Source organism: Mesoplodon bidens (assembly GCF_964165515.1).
Source record: "Mesoplodon bidens genome assembly, chromosome: 2".
Taxonomy (NCBI): Eukaryota; Metazoa; Chordata; class Mammalia; order Artiodactyla; family Ziphiidae; genus Mesoplodon; species Mesoplodon bidens.
In genome coordinates, this window is record NC_138177.1 from 68,621,439 (window position 1) to 68,646,464 (window position 25,026).

The following is a 25,026-nucleotide window of genomic DNA, read 5'->3' on the forward strand; positions in this document are numbered from 1 at the left end:
GGGAGATGCTGCTTTGGGAAAGATCCCCGGTGCTCTCCCTACTTGCTGCTAGTAATACTAAATTCTTCCTTCTCCCGATCTTTGGCTTGGTTGTGTCTATTGGCTCGACACCCACCAAGAGGCGAACCCAGTTTTTGGGTAGCAATATGAAGACTATTTGAAGGATAGTTTAGCTTGGAGAAGGAAAGGAGGCTCATAATAAGAATCTTAAAATACTTAAAGGAAGGGCTGTCATTGGTAAAGAATAATGATACATTTTGTGTAACTCCAGAGAGCAGTGTTTGGAAGCAGGAGACATATTCCAGTTTTGCTGAAAGAATATTTTAACAATTAAAGGTTGTAAAAAAAGGGAGTTTCCTGGTGGTCTAGTGGTTAGGATTTAGCACTTTCACCGCTGTGCCCCAGGTTCAATCCCTGATCAGGGAACTGAGATCCGGCAAGCGTGAGACACGGCCAAAAAACAACAACAACAACAACAAAAAAGAGAATTATTGAGTTTAACCAGAGCTTCCCTGGTGGCGCAGTGGTTGAGAGTCCGCCTGCCAATGCAGGGGACGTGGGTTCGTGCCCCGGTCCGAGAAGATCCCACATGCCGCGGAACGGCTGGGCCCGTGAGCCATGGCCGCTGAGCCTGCGCGTCTGGAGCCTGTGCTCCGCATCGGGAGAGGCCACAACAGTGAGAGGCCCGCGTAACGCAAAAAAAAAAAAAAAAAAGAGTTTAACCAGAGGATGTTTAAACTCTTGGTGGTTGTATTGGCCTTTCTGTGAAGGGTGAGAGGATGACTTAAATGACCTCTAAGATAACCCTTCTACCCTTCTAAGATTGATCTCGGAGTTCTTTAAACCCCTGCTCAAGTTCCCCCATCATAAAATTTTCTCTGACAATCACAGCCCAGAGTGACTCTCCAAGCTCTTCTCTCTGCTCCTCTTTACTCTCTGACTTAATTTCATGTATATGTGTCTCTCTCCAAGAGTTTAAATTCCCTTGAGGGTAAAGAATAGAGCTTTCCAAGTGGCAGGCACCCAAATATTTGTTTCAATTTAGTAATACAAAGTTTCTCTTTTGGTTACATATTGTCCTGTTTTCTGTATTAGTCTTGGAAGTAGATTGTAAGCCATTTGAAGTCAGGGATTGTGGTTTATATTTATTTGTATTCCCCCACAGTACCCAATAGGTGCTTGATAAACATTGCTTTAAGTTGGGTGAAACCAGAAGTAGACTTCTGGCCCAAAGGAATGAGAACAAAGGTGAAAGAAGCGAAAGGTCAAAGAATACCACTGTTTTGGATACAAGTGTGGACCTCTTACTTGCAGTGAGATAAGGCTCAGGAAGTTTTCCCACAGGCAACCTGGATATACTAAGATTACAAAATAAAATCATTATAAAATAGAAACTAGAAATAGTAAAGGTGTTGAGCACGAGTTTCAATTAAAAATGATGTAACAGTATAAATATTAACGGAAAGCTTGAGTATCAACATAGCCTATAGAAAGAGGGTTTAGTCAGCACCCAACTGTTAGTCACAGTGAGAAGATAAGTAATTCTGAAATGCAGAGCTCTGCTGACTGATTAAACAAATGTAAAGGACATATCCACAGTCACTCAGTGATGTTTATAGAGCGTCTGTTGGTCAGTTTGTATTATCTGGGTTTGTTTGGTAATGTGATTCTGCTTTTCCCACTATTGAATTGAGCGCTCCTTTCCCCTTTTCTCCTCTCAGCGCAGCCTTGAATGCTGCGAATGGAGTGGACAGAGGAAACACAGTTTGGGGGGTAGTGTCAACATATCATTCCCCACTTGTCTCCTGGTCTTCTCCCCCAACCCTTGCATATTAATACATGTGGTTTTCACTTGCCAAAGGACGGGACCAAGGTTTCTGCAGCACCCAGCAATTTACATTCGAACAAACAAACAAAAGAACTCAGGCCTGTCTCTCCCTCGTCCCACAGTAGGACTACCTTCCCTACCACCTCCTTTAAGGTATTCCTCTAATCTTCCAGCTCCAACACAAAACCTAGCCAGTCAGAAAGTCCCTACTTCAGGAACGCCGCCCAATCACAGTGTCCTCACCTGCAGAAGGTGAGGTCTGGGTCTCTTTACGCGACAGTCTCCTGGCCCAATCAGAGGCAGCTTGGTCTTGGAAAGGCGCCAGTCAGCCCTAGTGGGGAGTAGTGGGCGGAGTTGCACCTGGCGACGGTGAATCACTCAGTGGAGCGGCGGCTCCTTCCACCAATCGGAATGTGCACAGGCGGAACGCCGGCCAATCGCGCGTGAAGGGAAGGGCTGGGCTGGGCTCAACCTGGCGGCTGGAGTTTAGTCCCCGCGCTCCTGCTGGGTGAAGCTGTGTCCGTTCCCGGGCTCCGGTGACTACTGTCGTATCGGGATCTTGATCATGTTGGGGACAAAGGCGAAAGTCGGGAGGAAACAGTTGCTTCTCTTCACATTGATGATCCTGTGTAAGTTCCCGGAGCTTTTGGAGGAATCTGTGGGTCTGGTCAGAGGTTGGAGGGAGGCGCTCCCCACACCTCTTGTCCGCGAGAGGGGAGGGGTTCAGAAGCCAGTCCGCCTCACCCTCCTAGTCCTCGTTCCACCCCTGGCTCGTCCCTCTTCTTTCCCGTCCCCCTTACCCTGGTGAGTGGCTGGCTCCCCTCCCCCACACTGGTGAATAATGACCCCTCCTCTTACATCCCCTGGGAGGGAGCTGCCGTTCCGCACGTTCACCAAAAATAACGGGGAGAGGTTGGTTCCCCTTTCCTTCATCCTCACTTACTGGTGAGGGCCAGTGGGCGCGAGGGCCCTGCCCAGCCGGGATCACACACCTGGGAAGGGGACCATCCTGCCCCTCCAACACGCATCCAACATCCGAGAACAACACGAGAGAAGTCGGAAGCCTCTCATACCCTGACGCCCTTGGCCCCTGGATACTCTGCTACTTAAGGGTCCTCAGAGAAAATCTAATGGAGATGGGGTGGGGCGGAAGTTTCTTTCCCTGGCTGTTGCTGAAGGGTTTCTTTAGCTTTCCCCGGATCTTTGGGTTGCTATTGTTGCTCTGGGAAAAGTGTCTAGGTGCAAAATCTGGAAAAAAAAAAAAAGGAAATAAAATTGAAACCTAAAGTTTCTCAGAGCACAGCATTCAAAGTTCCTTTCTAGAATAACTACTTCCAGAGTCCTTAATAAATGTTGTTGACTGAGTGACTGTTCGCAGGGGGAGGTCCTGTCTTTTGGTTGGCTGGTTCCTTCTCAGAGCCAGAACTCTGCCCTCCCCCCTGGCCTTGTTTGAGAGTTTTTGTTTCCTTTGTAAACTCCCTTTCCTGTGGAACAATGAGACTCACTTGTTGGGGCAGGCCTCCGTCTATAGATATGCTTGTGCCCGGCCGAGTGTGTGGTTTGTGCCTTAGTCTACCTGTGTCAGCACCTGTACACTTATCTGTGTGCTTCTGTGGATAGTTGTGTCAGTAGGGGATCTGTAAGATTCTCCATTTCCCTCTCAACATCCATGTTTTAGGAAATAAAAGAAATGAACAATTATGATCAATATTAGCAGTTATAAGATAATTCACTTTGCTTAGTTTGAAGGGTGTCTTAAGGCAGATGAATTGACTACTCCTTTGTCCCTTATCACAAAAACATTAACATTTGGGGTGGACTGGACCAGTGACAAGTCGAATCCTCTCCCTATTGTACAGATAAGGAAACAGGTACAAAGAGGGGAAATGACTTTTCCAGATTGACAAAAGGACCTGGGACTGGAACCAAAGTCTCCTGACTGACTTCTCCTTTTCCCACTCCTGGCTCCAGCGTCTCAGGCACCCTGTGGCACAGGAACCAGGATATCAAAACATCAGTTTGGGATACTGCTCCAGAGTCCACTTATCTTACCTACCTTTTTCAGTTTTTCTTTCCCACTAGATTCTTTCTTTTCTCACTTCTCGCTTTCATTCTACTCCTCCGTTTCCCCCTTTTCTTCAGTTTCCACTCTTTTCCTCCCCTTCTTCCTCATTTACTTCTGTCTGTATCTTAGAACTGCTAGTGATACCCATGGTCATTTTTTGGTTCTGGGTGGTACTCAGTACTAAACACGTTGCCAACACTTGTGCTGTACCAGTACCCCCCACCCCCAACCTAGAAGTTTCTGAGTCAGTGACTATTTGTGACAGTATTTGTCAGGCTTATAAGCTTCCTAGAGCTGCATCCTTCTCCCCTTTCCTTTTTCTTTTCTCTCCCCCTCATTTTTTATAATAATCACATACTGACCCTGAAAGAGTTGTGATATCACCCTTCTGAGCCTGGGAGTGTCCTCTAGTCTGTTTAGGGAATCAAGAAACAGTGGTTTAGAGGGAGCTTGAGATGATGTTGTATTAGCTTGATAGGACAGTGGATCCTCGAAAGTAACATGTCCAGGAGATGGAGGAACTGACCTTGTCACATGTAAATAGGGCTAGACCTGGGGGGAGCAATTTGGTTAGTACAATGAGGATGGAGATAGCAGCCAGGCCATCCCACCTGGGTTCTAGCTTGGCTTTCTGCCTTATTTGTGATCTTAGTCTAGTAACTCAGTTTTTTCATCTGTAAAACGGGAGTAATAATACTTGTCCTAACCTTGTCCTGAGGATCAACTGGGATAATAGCTACATTACATATACATGAAATGATTATTATCGGGCAGCTTTTATCCCCTTTGGATTTTGTGAGGATGAAAGGATGCTGCCCATAGTAGAGCAGGTCAAAGGAAGCAGGGAGACACCCTGCTAGATTCCAAAAGGCGAGAGTGAAAAAGTAGGGGCTTTCTTGGGCGTCTAGTCTGTCCTCTGCCCTTGGGATACTGGAAGCATATATAGGATGCCTGCATGTTCTCCCTCCTCCCTCCAGGGCTGCTCCTCATGTGGGCTCTGCCATCAGGGAGGAAGAAGAAAGGATCAAGCAAAGGCCCAACCCCAGCCTGGGGAACCTAGTGGAGAGGAAGGCCTGAGCCTACTGAGACAGGGTTGGAGACTAAACACTGGGAGAACTGGGCCTGGGAAAAGTAAAACTGGTGACAGAGAGTACTCGTCTCCCTCCCCGTAGAGAGCCTGTGCTTAGAAAAGTTTCCAGCTATCTCCCAGGCAGGAAGAGGCATTTCTGCTTAGCAGGGTGTTGTGTGCATAGGATGACTTTTTGGTGTAACTGCAGAGGAGAAACAGGAAACCTAGGTTGGAATCCTGGTGTTTGCACACACACCTCTTACATCATGTAGTGTCCCCACTGAAACATTCCAGGAGGGAGGAACTGCTGCCCTGTGTCTGGGTCAGTCTGTGAGTCCCGGTGTTTCTTTCGTATTGATGTTTCTGCCTTTCTAGCTTTGCTGTTCAGGGTTAGATTTACCTCAAACTGTAGATTGGTGGGTCACTCCTCCTTTCCCCTCCCTCTACTGGGGGGTTGAAATTACTCTCATGAAAGAATTGTTCCCTCGAAACCAGAACCTAGAAACTAGTGACACAGCAAGTTGGAACTAGGAAGTGAGTGGTAGTGGAATTCCAGTGTCTTAGTCTTTCCCTCCTGGCTCCAGAACACTTTTCACTTTATGATGTTTCTCTTCAGTTTCTTTGTGATCTGGGCTTGCCTGGAGTCTCCAACCTAGTTTTGGCTTAGGGTGGAGCTGCTGTAATTAAAAAAGCAAAGTTTATTTATTTAGAAGAGGTTAATACATTAGTGTGGTTCGAGAATCAAAATGATATAAAAGAGTGGGGTTATCACTCCCACCTTGTTCCTGTTCACTCCATATCTCCCCTAGTTTCCTATACATCTTTCCAGTGTTTTGTTACACAAATATCAGTATATATAAATATATATTTCTTTCTTTTCCCTTTTCTTACACAAAAAGAGGCACACTATATTCATTGTATTCCATCCTGTATCTTGTTTATTTCATTTAATATACCCTGGAGATCTTTTCATATTGGTGGTGTGGCCTTGGCCATTAGAATATTCCACCCCCTCCCCCGCCCTCCTCCCCAAGTCATCTGTTCTGTGGACTCAGAAGTGGCTGACACTCCTGCTCAAAGACAGATTTAAAAGCTATATACATTTTATGTGAGAGATTAGGAAATGATGGGGCTTGTTTTTCACATCTGTTAGCATTAAGGAAAGACCCTGGGGAATCTCTAAACTCAGACCTGCTTCCTCTAGAGGTTCAGGGAAGACCTGGATGGCCACTTGTCAAACGTAATTGTGGAAGAGGTTTCAGTGTTGTCAGGGGGTTGTGAGATGTAATGTGAGTGGATACATACTGGGGTTTTCCAGGCATTGAAAACTCAGAGTTCATCTGCCTGGGACTCCCTGATAAGCAGAGTTTCTGTCTAAAGTCCGCCTGGTGTCATTTGTTTTACAATGTGTAGGACAGGAGGAAGCAGCTGGTTGGCAGGAAGTTTGATGCCAGGCCCCCTGGAGTGAGCCCTGGGCAGGCAGGCAGAGCCTTCCCTTGTAATGGGGAGATGGGTGGGGGAGGAGAGCTGAGCAGGTAGAACTGGAAATTCTGCTGAGAGAGGGCAGGAGGGAGCAATGGCGTGAAAGCTCTCCTGTCCTACACTGCCATCACCACTTTCCACCATCCTCAGAGGGCCTTGCCAGTTGAACGACGTCACTGAAAATACAGCCAAGCCTGGCTGTTTAGAATCAGCCCAGCCTGTTGCTGGGCTCACAGAGCCTTCCTCTTGCCCACACATTCCTTATCTGTCCCACCCCAAACCCCAGGAGTAACTTCAGTCTCTACAGGGTGAGCGGTGGGAAGGAAAGAGCAAACTGGGGGTGGAAGCCCTGGGTCCAGGTTCTAATTGTATTGCAATGTCAAATTCATTTGTTAATCCAATAAACATTGGTGTTTACTATGTTATGAGCACTGTGCTAGAGATTAGGGATAAAAAATGAATAACATCTGCTATCAAGAAGCTCTGAGGGGAGTCAGGTATTGTAACAATTAGCCCGAGGCTCTAGCTCCCTTACAGTGGGAGTGTCCTATGAGGCTCATCTGCGTAGAGGGGAAGTTTGGATGAATTCTTAGAGAAAACCAGAGACTGGCTTGGCTGGCTGGCTGGCTTCCCTCCTTTTCCTTCCTTTGTTTGTTTGTTTTTAAATGGATCAAAACAAACGCATTGCACGAAAACAACTTAAGGAAAATTCTAATAATTAACAGGATGCATAGAGAAAACAGATTTCTTAGTAAAGCAGCAGAAGGAAGTAGCTTTTCTGTTGTGGGTTTGACCTGCATGTACAAGGGAGGGTTGTTGGTGGGTTCTGTCAGATGTCTGGATGCCTCCACCCTCTGTGACCACCTTTCTCATCACAGCATTGCTTCAAAGTGGCAAAGCACAGTGCTAGGAACGGGGGAGGATAAAAACATAATTTGGTTTCTCTGTTCTCAAGGAACTACAGACATACATTGACTAAGTAGAATGCAGAGCACTGTGTGTCAGGGGCTGTCATGGAAGCACGAAATGTTTGGGGAGCATAGAAGGAAAGAGTTACTTTTTAAAATGATAAATTTTTTATTAAGAAATAATAGATGTTCAGTGTGGAATAATGGGAAAACAGAGGGATATAGAGAAAGTAAAGTCACATGTCATCCTATTATCTAGAGATAAACACTGATTGCTGGTTTTATTCTAGTCTTTCCACTATGAATAAATGTGTGGTATAGATGACCTGTGCAAAATATATCAGAGAAAATAAAATGGCTGTTTGGTGTCACTGACTTTTCCTTAAGTCTTGGCTCTGTGGGCAGAAATTGATTAGGGTCACACCAGCTCAACAGAAATCCATAGATATCAATGTTTAAACCAAACTGTGTACTAATGCTACTTTGAGCTGTGGCCGGTTTTTCAGATTATGTAGGAATTACAGTGGGAAAAAACAAAACTGTGTTATAGATCTCTTCTCATTTAGATTATTAGTTAATGACTGAATACTAGTTTTAAATGAGGTAGGTGACTACGTTCTATGACAGAGAGGATAGGAACATCTATGTGCCCTGGTATGGTGGTAGCATGTCCTGACTGTATTTTTTTTTTTTTTTTTTTTTGAGCAAAATACACTTTAAACGAAATCCCTTCTATAGTATTCTACTGTATGGCTATCCTGTAATTAACTGTTCACCTTTTGTTGAGCATTTAGGGTTTTTTTTTTTTCTTTGCTGTACGAAATACATTAAATTGTCCTTGAGCATACATCTTTAAGCTTACCTTTAATTATTTTATTTTCTTAGGCTATATTCCTAGAAGTTGGAGAGAGATTAATTTTGATTGGGGGAAGGCATGATGGATCAAGGGACACTGGAGCAGGATCTTGAAGTATGAATGGTGTTTCCTTGCTGCTCTGCTGAAAATGCTGTGTAGTGCAGTAGTTTTGGAGACTCAGAGTTAGGCAGACTTGGGTTAAGATTCCCACCTTGTTGTTTGCAGCTGTGTGATTTGGGGCAACTGTACTAAGCCTCAATGTTCTCATCTATAAAATGGGATGATAACAATAGTACTTGTCTCCCAGGGTTTTTCTTTTTTTTCTTTTTTTTCCCCCTCACAGGGTTTTTAATGACACAATGCATGTGCTCTCATTTCTTCCTGCCCTTTTTCTCTCCTTAAAATTTATCAGACTCACATACAGAATCTTGATAGTGTAATAATCTATTTCTTACTCATCTGTTACTTCATTTCACCTTTAAAGTCTTATTTAATCATTCTGTGCTTCCTGGTGTGTCAGTATTTGGGTATTTCCTGTTATTCTATATCATCCTCCCTTTCCTTTTGCCTTTGTTTTTGACTCTCCTTTCTTGCTTTGTTTTATTTTTCTTTGCTTCTTGTGATCTTTATTATTCTTTTCCCTTTTTATTCCCCCTCCCACTCTTTTTTCTTTAAATTAAAACACTTAATACATACTTGTTTATTACACAAATGTAGAACATAGAAGAGAAAAGCTGCCTGTATTCTCATCTCTCAGATAATATGCACTGTCAAGTGTTTGGAGTCTATTCTTAGAGATTCCTTTATGTGTATATTCGGGTTATTTTTATTATTTGTAAAAATAGGGTCATGTTCTACATATTGTTTTTACATTTTGGACATATTTCTATGCCTGAACAAATTGATTTACCTTGACCTTTGAGATGGCAATATGGTTATTTTTATTTGTTTTGGTTTTACATAGTTGTATAATGTATCATACCGTGGAGCCAGATTACCTGGGTTAGAATCCTAGCTCTGCCTCCTACTAGCTTTGTGAACTTGAGCAAATTACTTCACTTCTGTGCCCCGATTAACTCACATGTAAGATGGGAGCAATAATAATATTTATTTCATAGCATTATTACAAGGATTAAATGAACTAAACCTGTAAAGGGCTCAGAAGAGTATCTGGTACATAGTATTCAAGAAATGTTAGCTGCTATTATTTTATTCATGCTATTATTTTATTCATTTGGTCATGCTCAGTAACATGTGTCTATAATTTGGATATAATTAATTAAAAGTATAGGACAAACCTTGCAGAAGTCTTCAAGAATTCTGTTGATTTTTTAAAAATTATTTTATTGAGGTATGTTTTGCATACAACATTATTTTAGTTTCAGGTGTACAACATAATATAATATTTATAGTTATTGAAGAATGATCACCACAGTAAATGTACATCTATCACCATACATGATTACAGAATTTTCTTCCTTGTGATGAGAACTTTTAAGGTCTACTCTCTGAGCAACTTTTAAATATGTAATACAGTATTCTTCACTATAGTCACCATGCTGCCCATTACATCTCCATGACTTATTTCTTTTATAAGTTAGTATCTTTTGATCCTCCTCACCCATTTTGCCTCCCAACCCCCCACTCCTCACCTCTGGCAATCACCCAGTCTGTTTTCTGTATCTATAAGCTTGGTTTTTTTTTTTTTTGCGGTACGCGGGCATCTCGCTGTTGTGGCCTCTCCCGTTGCGGAGCACAGGCTCCGGACGCGCAGGCTCAGCGGCCATGGCTCACGGACCCAGCCACTTCGCGGCATGTGGGATCTTCCCGGACCGGGGCACGAACCTGCGTCCCCTGCGTTCCCTGCCGATGCAGGCGGACTCTCAACCACTGCGCCACCAGGGAAGCCCTGTTTGTTTGTTTTTGATCTCACACATAAGTGAGATCCTGTGGTATTGAACTGTCTCTGTTTGACTTAATTCACTTAGCATAATGCCCTTAAGGTCCATCCCTGTTGTCACAAATGGCAAGATTTCATTCTTCTTTATGGCTGAATGATACATATATATACATATATATATACATATATATATATATATATATATATACACCACATCTTCTTTATCCATTCATCCATTGATGGACACTCAAGGTATTTCCCTATTTTGGCTATTGTAAGTAATACTGCAGTGAACATGGGGCTGCATGTAGCATTTTTTTTTTTTTTTTTTGCGGTACGCGGGCCTCTCACTGTTGTGGCCTCTCCCATTGTGGAGCACAGGCTCCGGACGCGCAGGCCCAGCGGCCATGGCTCACGGGCCCAGCCACTCCACGGCACGTGGGATCCTCCCGGACCAGGGCACGAACCCGCATCCCCTGCATCGGCAGGCGGACTCTCAACCACTGCGCCAGCAGGGAAGCCCTGCATGTAGCATTTTGAGTTAGTGTTTTCATTTTCTTTGGATAAATACTACCCATAAGTGGAATTGCTGGATCATATGATAGTTCTATATTTAACTTTGTAAGGACCCTCCATACTGTTTTCTACAGTGGTTGTACCCATTTACATTCCCACCAACATGAGCTTTGTATGAGGATTCCCTTTTCTCCACATCCTCACCAGCAACTGTTATTTCTTGTCTTTTTTTGGCCGTGCTGCGCATCATGGGATCTTAGTTCTCTGACCAGGGATCGAAGCCATGCCCCCTGCGGTGGAAGCACGGAACTCTAACCACTGGACCACCAGGGAATTCCCTATTTCTTGTCTTTTTGATAATAGCCATTCTAACAGGTGTGAGGTGATATCTCATTGTGGTTTTGACTTGCATTTTTCTGATAATTGATGATGTTGAGCATCTTTTCATGTACCTATTGGCCATCTGTATGTCTTCTTTGGGAAAATGTCTATGCAGATCCTCTGACAATTTTTAAAACAGATTGTTTAGTTTTTTTTTGCTATTGAATTGTATGAGTTCTTTACACATTTTGGGTATTAACCCTTTGTCAGATAAGTGAGTTGCAAATATTTTCTCCTATTCTCTAGGTTACCTTTTCATTTTGTTGGTGATTTCCTTTGCTGTGCAGAATGTTGATTCTTTCACTGTGCATACTTGAGTCAAGGCTGTAGTGACTGGAGATTCAACCAGAATGTCCACAGCTGATGCCCAATTTAAACCTTTGTATTGGTATTTTGGGGATGCCATGACAAAATACCAAAGACTGGGTGGCTTGAACAACACTAATTTATTTTCTCACAGTTCTGGAGCCCAGAAGTCCAAGATCATGGTGCTGGAGGGATGGTTTCCTCTGAAGCCTCTCCTTGGCTTACAATGGCAGCCCTCTTGCTGCCTCTTCACATGGTCATCCCCCCTATGCATGAGCACCCTTGGTGTCTCTTTGTAGAAGGACACCAATCAGATTGGATTAGGACATATCCTAAGGTCCTCACTGTAACTTAATTACATCGTTAAAGGGCTTGTCTCCAAATGCAGTCAACTTTCTGAAGTACTGGGGGTTAGGGCTTTCACATATGAATTTTGAGGGAATACAATTCAATCCGTAAAAACCATGAACCATTTTGAAGATTCTGTAGAAAGAGCAGTGATCTAGTCAGGTGTCTCCTCAGATGACTTGAGTCTATTTGGAGTCTTGGGTTGCTCTTGTGATCATAAAAGAAATGGGGGTGTTGTAAATGGATTCACATCTTTTCCCCATTCCCCACCTCCGCCCATTTTAGACCTTGCATTAGAAGGTCTAAAATGTGTGCAGACCTTGCATTGGCTCTGCACACTTCTACTGGATGTGAGAAACCAGCCTCTACTGTTGTGCATGCAGACACCTACAGGCACACTGCAGCCCAGGTGCAGAAATGAGGCCCTTTTGCAAAATGGCAGGAGGAAACCACTCATGTGCAGAGAACTTTAATTCTGTTTCATAACTATGAAGCAAACTAAAAACACTTAATTCTTAAATTGTGAAGCTAAATTTAAAAAAAAGATTAATAGAACACTCTTTCTTGTCTTCTGAGAACTAAACATTAAAAAAAAACAGGGCTTCCCTGGTGGCGCAGTGGTTGAGAGTCCGCCTGCCGATGCAGGGGACGTGGGTTCGTGCCCCGGTCCGGGAAGATCCCACATGCCGCGGAGCAGCTGGGCCCGTGAGCCATGGCCGCTGAGCCTGTGCGTCCAGAGCCTGTGCTCCGCAACGGGAGAGGCCACAACAGTGAGAGGCCCGCATACCGCAAAAAAAAAAACAAAAAAAAAAACACTGTTGCTAGTATTAAAATTTTTTAAAGATTGGGCTTGAATCAAGTTTGTTTTTTCTTCTTCTTTTTAAAAATATTTATTTATTTATTTATTTTGGTTGTGCCGAGTCTTGGTTGTGGCGTGCAGACTTCTTAGTTGCAGAGTGCAGACTTCTTAGTTGCAGAGTGCAGACTTCTTAGTTGCAGCACGCAGACTCTCAGCTGTGGCATGCATGTGAGATCTAGTTCCCCGACCAGGGATCGAACCCAGGCCCCCTGCATTGGGAGCGTGGAGTCTTACCCACTGGACCACCAGGGAAGTCCCAAGTTTATTTTTTCTTTATTTGGGCGTGCCCCATCTGCCAATTTGAAAAATGGGCTTATCTTTGTAGATAAACCTTAACAAGTAGATGTTATAGTGAATGGTCTGCTCTGACCTAATTTGTTAAGGCTCTATGTTGTTCAATGTCAGTTTGTACCAGGCATTATGCTAAGTGCTGAGAACTCAGAATGATAGATTAACATATTATCCCTGCTCCTTTGGTAGTTTACTGCCTGATAAGGGAGAGATATAGGCGCATAGATGATGTCATTATAATGTGGGAAGTGCTTTGACAGTGTTTTGCATGGGGTAGTGGAAGCCTAGGAAAGAGACCTTAACTTGGCTGTGGTGAGGATTGGGGGTGGGGTAAGTCATTTCCCATAAAGTAATGTGTTTGAATACCTGCTGGCCAGGTGGAGAAAGAGGGGACAGGGTGTTCCGTATGACAGGAGTAGCATAAGCAAAGGCAGAGGTTGTGAAACTGCACGTCTTTGCTGGGAATTGTAAGTAGTTTTGTATTGCTGGAGGTTAAAATGCAAGAATAGGGAGTGTGGTGAAGATGATAAGCTTATCACCAGTTCTGTTGGTGCTAGAACTCTTGCCTGGCTGAAGAATTTGGATTTTATCTTACAGGTAATGTGGAATCATTGGAAGCTTGAAGCACGTGTTAGATTTGCACTTTTTAGAAGGCTGTATAGTGTAGCCCAGTCTCTGGAATTGGACTGCCTTGATTTGAAGCTGTACCACCACTTAACTGCTCTGGGCCTCAGTTTCCCCATGTAGAAAACAGAGGTGATAATAACAGTATCACCCAACTCCTAAGGTTGTTGTAGGAATTAAATCCATGTAATGTGCTTATAGCAGTGCCTGGCATATACTATTGTAAGTGCTCAATAAATGTCAACTCCTTCTCTAGCAGTGAGGTGGAGGATGAATGTGAGTGGGTCAAAATTAAACAAGGCAGAGAAACCTATTGAGAGACCAAATGCAATTCTTCAGATGACGATGGTACTAAAAAGTGGCAGTGGGTCTGGAGAGGAGGTGCCAAATTTGAGGGAGATTTGGGAGATGACATTGTAATGCTTTGGTGTTTGACTAGAGTGAAGGAAAGATGGTGATGGCTTAAAAGGTTCTAGAGTGAGTGACCAAGTAAATGGTGATACCACCAACCTGGAGAGAGGTGGGGAAGCGAGAGGTAGTGGGAAATGGTGAGCAGCGTGAGATTGCAGGAGGGGGTGTGTGAAGTCCACGTAGAACCGTCAGGAGGCACAGCAATAGGAGTCTGCAGCTCAGGCAAGAGGTAGTATCTGGAGCTGGCCATACACTGGTGTAGAGGAATGTTGTGTATTTGAGATTTCCTAGAGAGAATATGGAGAGGAGAAAGGGCACGGGATGGAATGCTGGGGATTACTAATATTAAGGGATGGACAGAGGAAGCAAAGTTCAAGAAGGCGAATAAGATAACACTGAGGTGGGGGGAGGACCAGAAGGGTTGAACGCAGAAACCAAGGGGGTGGAGTGGCTTGAGGAGGCGAGTGGTTAGCAGGGTCAAACATCTCACAAAGGCCACAGGAGGTAACTGAAAAAGCAAATACTGGATATCTTTAATTATAAGACTACTTTAATGTTTTAGAAATTGGGATGTGACTTACAGCCCATGTACATATTTAATATGATGTTCCCCCAAGAAGCTATTATTAAATTGATGTTATATCTTATAATCAGGGTATCTTAGAATTGAGGAATACGATTGGTGACCTTAGTAAAATCAATTTTAATTTCAAAGTGAGAGCCAAAGACGTATTGCAGTAGGTTGAGCAGTGAATGTGTATGTTGGGCTGGAAACAGTGTGTGTAGACTACTTCTTTTAAGAAGTTTAGAGAGAAAGGGAGGAAAGGATTTTCACTAGAGAGGAGTGCAAGATTGAGTGAAGGTTTTCTGTACATGAAAGGGCCAAAAAATCTATTATTTTTGGTCTTTGTGTACAGTCTTTATTTGTTGAAATACCATTAGATTTTTCCTCAGGACAAGAGCAAAGATCATCCCCTGCAGAAACTTTGGAACTATGTACAGAACTTTACAGAACAGAGGACAACACTTTAGCTGAAGCCTGCCTGCTGACCAGAGAAGGGTGTTCCGAGTGGACTCAGCAAAGAAAAGGAAATCAAGCGGGGAAAGAAAGGTGCCCATCTGAATCAAACTTCAGCTGCCATCAGGGCAAGTCTTGTGATGGTCACAGATTGGAGGCTCTGTTTATGGAAGTTTCGAGTACAGCACAGGGGTTCCATGTATCTTTACGGCTACACCCCAGGCTGAGGTGCCATTAAGTCAATGTCACTCAAATTCCTGGCCAGCCAAACTCCGGCAGCAAAGAGTCCCAAATTAAGGATCAAGTTCCTCTGGAAGAGGCTTCCCTGGTGGCACAGTGGTTAAGAATCCGCCTGCCAATGCATGGGACACAGGTTCAAACCCTGGTCCGGGAAGATCCCACCTGCTGTGGAGCAACTAAGCCCGTGCGCCACAGCTACTGAGCCTGTGCTCTAGAGCCCATGAGCCACAGCTACTGAGCCCACGTGCCACAACTACTGAAGCCTGCGCACCTAGAGCCCGTGCTCCACAACAAGAGAAGCCACCGCAGTAAGAAGCCAGTACTCACCACAACTAGAGAAAGCCCATGAGCAGCAGCGAAAACCCAACACAGCCAAAAATCAAATAAATATATTAATTAATTTAAAAAGAAATTTCCTCCAGAAGTCACTTCTATCGGTGGCAAAGCGGTAGACTCCCTGAAGCCGGTCTCCCACTTGTCTGGAATTTCAGGAGCTTCATTTGCTGAGCCTGCAGGGGTCATGCCAGCCCCACTGGGAGCGATAGCAGCACCTTAGCGCTCTACAAGGCCTCTCAGCACGCACCTTCCAAAAAATCTACTGATGCCTTTGACTCTGTAGTTTTTCTTGTTGTGAACGTGGAGTAAATTAAACCTCACAATGGAAAAGGTGAAATTTCCTTCTGTTTTGGTTCACCATGTTAACTAGTAGGACATTTGTATGTACAGTATGCCAAGTATAGGTCCAAGGTTAAGTGCAAAAGGGAGGTAGGTCGTGATGAGGTAAGGGAACATATAAAATAGATGAGGAGAATGGATGGGGAAATTGTGGGTGTTGTGAGAGAAAGCCCTCAGCTCTGCTGCTCTATACATGATGGTTCTAGAAAAGAGTTAGTCTTTTTTTTTAACATAAATTATTTATTTATGTATTTTGGCTGCATCGGGTCTTCGTTGCTGCACTCGGGCTTTCTTTAGTTGCGGCGAGAGGGGTCTACTCTTCCTTGCGGTGTGCAGGTGGCTTCACTTGTTGCGTAGCACGGGCTCTAGAGCACAGGCTCAGTAGTTGTGGCGCATGGGCTTAGTTTCTCTGCGGCATGTGGGATCTTCCCGGCGCAGAGCTCGAACCCATGTCCTCTGCATTGGCAGGCGGATTCTTAACCACTGCACCACCAGGGAAGCTCTAGAAAAGACTTAGTCTTTCCAAGGCAATTACAGTGATAGAGCAGCGATGGTTTAGTGGGCTGGAATGTAAGCATTTTTCTGGCAGTATTTATATTTATTTATATGTCTTACTGAAGAAAACTTTGAAGTCAGAAAAAGAAATATGTACAGAAGGACCTATGGGCAGATGATGATAATAATAAGACATAATACTTATTTGGTGCTTCCTGTTGGTCAGACACTCTTGTAAGCATTTTATTTGTATTAGCTTGTTTAACTCTCAACAACAGCCCTTTGACATAGAAACTCTTATTATCCCCATTTTACAAGTGGGCAAACTGAGGTTCAAAGTGCCTAAGTGGCTTGTCCGGGTCACACAGATTATAAGTAACAGAGCTGGGATTTGAATGCAGGCAGTCTGGATCCAGAGGCTTGTTCAGGAACAAGAAGGGGAACGTGGATCAGGATGTCTGAGGTGTCCTGGGGTCACTAGGAAGGAAGGACATGGTGGGGAGGCTGGACTTGACTCATGGTGTGAGATGCAGTGACAATAGAGTTTTGAGTATTGCAGTCAGGCCACAGGCAGACATCAGCAGTCCTGCATAAGAGGAAGGTGAGAAGGCCTTGAGGTGAAGGGCCCTGTATTTTAAGCAAGAGGAGAGAAGCCTGGACTAGGTAATAGCAGCCAGAATTAATGAGAAGGGGAAGATGCCAGTTGCCCAATATGTTTGTGTATATATGTGGTGGTGTCATTCCCGCACATGTTTTAGATCTGATAATCTGAGAGGACTCAAAAAAGAACTTCAGCTGAAGTTAGAAGTGAGGCAGAAGCAATCATCAAATTCATATGCTGTGATTTATTTATTTATTTTCTTTTGGGCGGCCCTTTATTTCAAAGGCTAGTTTTTAGTTTAATTACAAGCTGTTCTTCATTTGGGTGGTGTCATAGGTTGGGTTCTTGGGAAACTGACTCTGAGATGTCAATTATTGTAGCAAGACATTTATTAGGGAGTGTTCTTGGCATCCACACCTATGGAAGCAAGACTGGGCAGAGGGAAAAGCTGAGTTGCATTGTAGTCCCAACAAGGCCTCAGCTTACTGCACAGGGACCTTTGAAGCAGAAATAGCCCTTCAGTGTTGTCCCAAGTTGGGGAGTTGGAGTGATAGAGCTGGGACTTTATATGTGTCCTCCCCCCACTTTTTTTTTGTCCCACGTGGCACGTTGGATCTTAGTTCCCCAACCAGAGATCGACCCCGAGCCCCCAGCAGTGGAAGCAAGCATGGAGTCTTAACCATTGAACCACCAGGGAAGTCTCCATAAGTCAGTTCTTGCTGGTTCCTTTTTTTTTTTGGCCGCAGGACTTGCTCGATCTCAGTTCCCCGGCCAGGTATTGAACCTTGGCCATGGCAGTGAAAGCCCAGAATCCTAACCAGTAGGTCACCAGGGAACTACCCCCGCCCCCCCCACTCATTGATCAGGCATTGGATGCCAGTGCCCTGACCCTGTTGCTGCCTGGTAGGAGGCATGGCCCTGGGCAAGGCAGTGTTCTGGGAATCCTCAGAGAGGGCTGATGGCTGCAGGTCTTCTTCTGGCAGCAGTCCCAGCAGCTGAGACAACAAGTCCTTCATTCCTGAAGAGAGATCTGGTTTGCACGTCTCGGTGTACATCACAGGTAGCAAATTGTAAATTTCGAGAATCTTGAAAAAACAAGGTCCCATCATCAAAGCAGAGAAAGTTGACTTGGGCAAAAAATCAAAACATTTAATTGTCAGCGTTCTTGATGAGAGCTAGAGACTTCGATGTCCTCAGTTTTCAATTTAGTAAAGACTATTTGGGTTAATTTCTATATCTGTTATTACATCTGATTATAGATTTGACTTTGAAATATAATGCCAAATATACAGATACAAAGTAATATAATTAGAAATAATTTCTAGATAAAATGGACCTGACTTTTAAAAGAATCATATTTTAGTACATAGTTTTCCTCCATTACACTAGTGGCTTTTCTGAAAAGCAGCATGGTGTATAAAACTATGGTATAATAAGGGAAAAAAAGAGGTATAGGAGAGACCTGTATGCTAATCTCAGCTCTGCCATTTCCTAGCTATGAAAACTTGGATCAGCCACTTAATCTTTTATTTTTTCTATTTATTTACTTATGTATGTAAGTATGTATGTATGTATGTATGGCTGTGTTGGGTCTTCACTGCTGCCTGCGGGCTTTTCTCTAGTTGCGGTGAGCCAGGGCTGGTCTTTGTTGCGGTGCGCGGGCTTCTCATTGCGGTGGCTTCTCTTCTTGCGGAGCACAGGCTGTAGGCGCGCGGGCTTCAGTTGTGGCGCGCAGGCTCTAGAACGCAGGCTCGGTAGTTGTGGCTCGTGGGCTTAGTTGCTGCACGGCATGTGGGATCTTCCCGCACCAGGGCTCGAACCCATGTCCCCTGCATTGGCAGGTGGATTCTTAACCACTGCGCCACCAGGGAAGCCCCCCACCTAATCTTTCAGGTTTAAAAAAAAAAAGAAAGAAAAGAAAGAAACAAGAAAAAGAACCTAAAGGATTTCAGAGAACATCTAGTTCAAACCCGTCATGCTTCAGATAAGAAAAGGGAGGTTCAGGGTCGAGAGACCATATTCAGTTACTTGGGTAATTTAATAACGAAAAAGTATACTTGCATGGAACAGATGTGCTTGCATTTATCTAAAGAAGACAGGACTTTGACTTAAAGCTATAAGTAAAGCATCCTTCATGAGTTTGAGCTTTGAAAACATGAATGAGAGTAATTGTGTACGTGCAGGTTGGTAACTATATCACACCATCCTAGAATCCTCTGGCACTGGTGCTTATTTTGGGACGTGTGGGCCCCTCCTGTGAGTCCTGCTGCCTCTCTCCCACCAGGTTATTTAATTAGCCTTGCCTCTCCTTACCTCCTCTCTCCACCTCCACCACACACCACATTTTCCTTCTCTTCTCCATTGGGCAGAAGGAGATTCTAATGAGATGATCTGAGCCCACTTCTGGTCCAGAACCAGCTGTGTGATCTTAGATACATTTCTTTACTTCAGTTCCTCCTGTAACACTGGGATGATAATATTTGTCCTGCTGATCTGTCATGCTTGTTTCAAGGATCAAAGGATGTAATTGTATGTGAAAACACTTTAAAAAGCACAAAAGGCCCTACAAATGTATTATTATTATCCTATTATTGCTCCTCGCTTTCTTCCCTCCCTTGCCTCCAGCTTTGTTGGCTTCCTGCCAGGATTGTCTGACAAGTGACTGCAATTATTTGCTGAGAAGCTTTCTCTGAACCATGAAATGTCATTTAGAAAGCTGCTCTTGGACTAGGAGGAATCTGATTAGATTATTGGGAGTCACAGAGGGAAAATTTTTTTTTTTTTTTTTTTTTTTTTTTTTGCGGTACGCGGGCCTCTCACTGTTGTGGCCTCTCCCGTTGCAGAGCACAGGCTCCGGACGCGCAGGCTCAGCGGCCATGGCTCACGGGCCTAGCCGCTTCGCGGCACGTGGGATCTTCCCAGACCGGGGCATGAACCCGCATCCCCTGCATCGGCAGGCGGACTCTCAACCACTGCGCCACCAGGGAAGCCCAGGGAAAAATTTTTTTAAATAAAGAAATTGCATTAGGAGGAAATCTTTTATTTCCATTGATTAAAACAAGTATTAGCCTTCAATTGTAGCAAAAAGCATTTTTAAAAGATATTTAGAATATTGGTGAGAAAGTGTGAGATCCGAGAGGAATGTGAATCCCTTGACCTTGGAATCTCAGCATGGAGAGTCCCAGCCCTAGATGCCCATCAGCTGGGGCTGCTCTTCCCTCTCCACAGCATTCCTCTGTCCACTCCTGATGGACCCACCTCTCTTCTTCTTCTCAGGCTCACTGGCACTGGGCAGGGGTGCAGTGCAAACTTCTGAACCAGTAGTCAGAGTTGCTGAGAATAAACGTGAGTTGGGAGGGGCTGTGGAGGGTGGCGGGAGTTGGAGGGAAGGGAGGTGAGCAGGTGCAGACCCCTGGGGAACATCCAGCCCAGACTGTGGTTTGGGGCCATTTCCCCAGCTTCTCCATTTACTGCTGTTTCTTCTTCCCACTCACTTTGATCCTGTCTGCATTTAGCTGCCAAGTTGTCCTGCTCCTACTCGGGCTTCTCCTCTCCCCGCGTGGAGTGGAAGTTTGCCCATGGCGACATCACCAGCCTCGTTTGCTATAACAACAAGATCACAGGTGAGTCGCTCCACCTCCTTGCTGGCTGCCTAGGTTGCAGGGGGCACACCCTGGGGCTGAAGTCCCCAGGGCCTTCCTGTCGCCTTTTCTGGGGGAAGAAGAGAGCCCCCTGTGCCTTGGGTGCCACCATCACCAGCTTTTCTTAGCTTTCCAGCTCACTCTGCCCTTGTTTCCTCTGTCCTGGTAGCTTCCTATGAGGACCGAGTTACTTTTTCGGACAGTGGCATCACCTTCCATTCTGTGACCCGGAAAGACACGGGGATGTACACTTGTATGGTCTCTGACGAAGGCGGCAACACCTATGGGGAGGTCACCGTCCAGCTCATTGTGCTTGGTACGTGCCACAGGTCTTCTGTGTGGGCTTGCAATCAATTGCTTCCCTAAACCCTTAGCAGGCTCTGCTAAGCTTTGGAGCTTGCTGATGGTGAAAATGCTTGTGGCAGTGGGCTGGGGAGGGGGGTGTTCAGAGTCCTGGTGCTGTCAGAGAAGAACGAGCCCCTGGTTAGGGGGAAACTAAGGGCACAGTAAGGGAGGAAGGCTAGAGCTGATGGATGGGAGTGTCATGCTACTTGGCCTTCAGGCAGCCTTCCTGCTCTTGTGACAAGTACCTTCTCTCCCTCCCCAGTGCCTCCATCCAAGCCTACAATCAATGTCCCCTCCTCTGTAACCATTGGGACCCGAGCAGTGCTGACCTGCTCAGAGAAAGACGGTTCCCCGCCTTCTGAATACTTTTGGTTCAAGGATGGGGTACTGATGCCTACGGAACCCAAGAGCAACCGTGCCTTCAGCAACTCTTCCTATACCCTGAACCATAAGACAGGGGAGCTGGTATGGATGGGGTCAGGGTAAAAGATGTGTATGAGGGGGCGCAGGGTTATAAAACCCCTGAAAGTGGGGAAGAAGAGCAGGCAGCAAGGTAACCTTGGCATTAGGGTCAGGAGACATAAAAGACAGGTGCTTGGCTTCTTCAAGCAGGAAGCCAATTCGTCTTCTGCCCTCCAGATCTTTGACCCCATGTCGGCCTCTGATGCTGGAGATTACACTTGTGAGGCGCGGAATGGGTATGGGTCACCCATGAAGTCAGACACTGTGCACATGGATGCTGGTGAGTGAGGGCGTGGCTGGGGCTTGAGCTCAGACCCCAGGGTGGGGTTTGGGGTCTGCTTTCCATCCTGGCTTTGGCAATGTTGTCAATACCATGAACAAGCTTTCAGGTGCCTTACCTCTCATTTGTGTCCCATAGCGGAGCTGAATGTAGGGGGCATCGTGGCAGCTGTCCTTGTAACACTCATTCTCCTTGGAGTCTTGATTTTTGGCATCTGGTTCGCCTATAACCGAGGCTACTTTGACAGTAAGTATTTGCGCTCAAAGGCTCTCCTTTGTATCATCCCCATTTCAGGGCCTGGTTCTTGGGTGCCACCTGAGTACTGCCCTGATACTGAGCCCCGTGTGTGTTGGGGTTACCTCCCAGGGAGCACCGGTCACCCGTATCTCAGGGCCACACGCTAGGTCCCCCATCTTCCTGCGCCATGCTGTCTTCTACCCTGCTGACACTCATGGTCCCATTTCTTGTCTTTCAGGAGCAAAGAAAGGGTGAGTGAGCTGCTGTCCTAGAGCTCTCTAAGGTTGAGTACTTGGATGTATATGGTTTGAAGCTGAGATGTGCCCGGGGGAAGGGGTTGGAGGGGAAGGCAACTAGCCTGGTAGGGAAAAAACATCTGGATTTCTAGCCCTGTCCACTATGGTCCTGTGCTTGTCCTTTCTCCCTGCACCCAAACCTCCCTACCGAGAACTCTGTGCTTCCATTAAGTTCTCAGTCCTGGCCTCTAAAGTTAACAAGCAGAGGTTAAGGAGAGGGACTTAGGGGACTGAGTCTCCATCTTCTGACTTGTCCATAGGACCTCGAGTAAGAAGGTGATTTACAGCCAGCCCACTGCTCGAAGAGATGTGAGTATGCCTGCCCTGGGATGGGGAGGACCTCCCGGCTGGAGTGAGGGGTTTCCAGACTGTGTTTATATGTATTCAGGGGATTATCAGCTAAAGAAGACTGTAGAGAGTTGACTTGAATGTTTTATTTCTCCAGGGGGAATTCAGACAGACCTCATCATTCTTGGTGTGACCCTGGTCCAGCTCATCTCCCGTCCTCTGTGCTTGCCTTACTCAGGTGCTACCAGACTCTGGCCCCTGATGTCTGTAGTTTCACGGGATGCCTTATTTGTTTTCTAGCCCCCACAGGGGCCCTCACTTTTATCTTAGTTAGGATGTGTTTTTTTTTTAATAATGTCTGCCATGTGCACCTTCTTCCTTCCTGCCTCCCTTCCTTTCCCACCACTGCTGAGTGGCCTGGGACTTGTTTAACGCTCTTTTTCCCCATCCCTACGAGGGATCAGACAGAAGTCCTGACGGATGCCTGCTGAGTTCCCTTCCAAGTAGACTGCGAGGGTGGCGGGGCATTCACTGCCCCCTGCGTGTGGTGGTCCTCAAATAGGAAGGGATCTGGAGCTTGGTTCCTTGGCTCTTTCTTGCCGTACTGAGGACCGGTACCAGCTGTTCTAGAGTGGGGACTGGAGACTGGAGCAGCTGAAATGATTGTTTGTTGACAACGTCAAGTCTCTTCCGCCTCTGCAGCCCACTTTCTTCTGTCTTCCCGCCAGAAGTGCCATGGGATCCTCCTGCACCATCCTCTTTCTGAACACAAGCAGACTGACGGCAACTATGTCTGTAGAGAAAACAAGAGCTTTTGTTGTGGAGATCATAGTAAACTTTCAGGGCACACGGAGCAGAAGAGTTTTTACACAACTGATCTACAGAAAAGAAAGCTGGAGCTGGTACCTCAAGCCATCACCCTTCCCTTGGCTGGAACAAGTGGACCCACACTTTTAAGATGTGTCTGCAGGGTTGTGGGAATTTGTGTAGTAGTCAGCTCTGCTGAGCACGTGTGTGTGTGTGTGTGTGTGGTCTCAATTCTATACTGAAATTGAGTGTGTGTTGGAGGGCTTCTTAGCTCTTTGGTGAGATTGTACTGTGGGAATGGGAGAAATGAAATACCTAGGTTCCTTCTTAGTACAAACAAGAAAATCCCTAAAGCCCTGCTTCCTAGCAACCTGGGCTGGTCCCTAGCTCACTGTCCTACCCCTTCCTGGTTCCTGCCTTCAAGGCAGACAGACACTGGACCCTCATTTTCCAGAGTCCTCTTGTGGCAGGAGAAGGGCACCCCGGGTGAAGTGATGGTGTACTCTGGCTTCTACTTGGTCTGATCCACCCAGTGAGAGGAGAAGCGCCCACCCTGCCACCTCTGGCAGCCAAATGCACTAATATACTTCCCTGAGGCTACAGGAAAAGCTGCTCCAGAACCTGAGGCAGGATTTCTCAAATCATTTTCAGAATCACTTCTTTAGTAGTAGTTTAAAGTAGTCCTACTTCTCTATTTAGGGGGTAGGTGTAAGGAGAGCAGGAGTGAGCAGGGTAGTCCTGCCTGCCACTGCTTCCCTTGTCCCATCTTGACCCTTCTTTGCCCTTAAATCTGTTTCTCCCTCTACCCCAGCAGCCCCAGTCTATTTATTAACTAGCAAGAGGGCAAATAAGGGGTCTTCTAGGATTGATTTTGCTAATTTCTGTGGAGGATACTGAACACCACTTTGCCATATTCTGTTCCCTTATCTGACAATCCATCACAGAACTAAGTTTTCTTTTCATCAAGGATCCAGAAGGAAAAACAAAAACCAAATCGTATCGTCACGCACCAATAAAAAATAAGCTTTCCAGCTGGAAATAAAATCTAATTAGGCAATAAAAGTAGTGATTGTGAAACGGTTCAGTAAGAATGAGATTTTTGAAGTATGTTTCAGTTTTGTATCACTGTTGGGGGACAGGGTGGGAGGGATGTGGAGAAAAGGACACAGGGAAACAGGTGAATCATTGCTCCTGTAAGTCTGAAGCAAATGGCTCTTCACTCCCTAGGTCACGACTTGTGAGGAGTATGAGTCAGTTATTTACCAGCCTTGGACTTTACTGCTCCAACTTACAACAGTCCCTTTGAGTTGGAAAACACCTCGTCTGCTTTCGTTTTAGAATGTTACAACTAATTTTTGTAATAAATGTTTATTTTTCACATTGAGTTTGTTTAAGTCCTGAAGTTTTAGCTTAAAAGAATTGGGACCCCCAAAGTGACTTGAAAATTCAAAAATCTTACCTGTAGTCTTTTTAAGAAAGAGATTAGAGATATCCTAAATAGTCTGGTAGTTAGATTTCAGTTTAATTTACCATTGGCCTGTACTTGAATAGGAATGCTTCAAGTGGACATTTCCTACATTAAAAGGAGACTTGGGGGTTGAGGAACAGGGTAATCCATAGAGATTAGTGTTTTAGACACGAACCCACCCTGATTAGGGATAAAATGATTGAACATTAAGGATGTATTTGTTGTCCCTGTCTCAACAGGATCTGCAGATCAAGGCCAGGGGAGGGGAAGGTGGGAAATGGGGTTGGTCCATTTCTGAATGACAGGACAGTATGTTCTATGGGGGCATG

At 45.3% G+C, this 25,026-nt stretch overlaps 2 protein-coding genes across 2 annotated transcripts in view; both read left to right on the forward strand.

The window, feature by feature from the left end:
* TSTD1 (thiosulfate sulfurtransferase like domain containing 1) overlaps nucleotides 1–25,026 on the forward strand; it is a 129,772-nt gene that overhangs the window by 12,140 nt on the left and 92,606 nt on the right. The gene's annotated exons all lie outside the window — the stretch shown is intronic.
* On the forward strand, nucleotides 735–24,613 carry F11R (F11 receptor). Its single transcript, XM_081225898.1, has 10 exons — nucleotides 735–2,457; nucleotides 20,150–20,218; nucleotides 20,389–20,496; nucleotides 20,684–20,830; nucleotides 21,122–21,324; nucleotides 21,499–21,601; nucleotides 21,740–21,847; nucleotides 22,077–22,089; nucleotides 22,395–22,443; nucleotides 22,580–24,613. Exons 1-10 carry the CDS (start codon nucleotides 2,394–2,396, stop codon nucleotides 22,613–22,615), a joined length of 900 nt encoding a protein of 299 aa, XP_081082024.1. The 5' UTR covers nucleotides 735–2,393; the 3' UTR covers nucleotides 22,616–24,613.

What these genes read in the sequence shown, in the direction of transcription:
- F11R (XM_081225898.1), top strand. Translation starts at nt 2,394, where the DNA reads ATGTTGGGGACAAAGGCGAAAGTCGGGAGGAAACAGTTGCTTCTCTTC. An exon ending in CAGAGTTGCTGAGAATAAAC is followed by an intron (nt 20,219 to 20,388) that starts GTGAGTTGGGAG and finishes GTCTGCATTTAG; the next exon opens with CTGCCAAGTTGTCCTGCTCC. An exon ending in AGCCCACTGCTCGAAGAGAT is followed by an intron (nt 22,444 to 22,579) that starts GTGAGTATGCCT and finishes TTATTTCTCCAG; the next exon opens with GGGGAATTCAGACAGACCTC.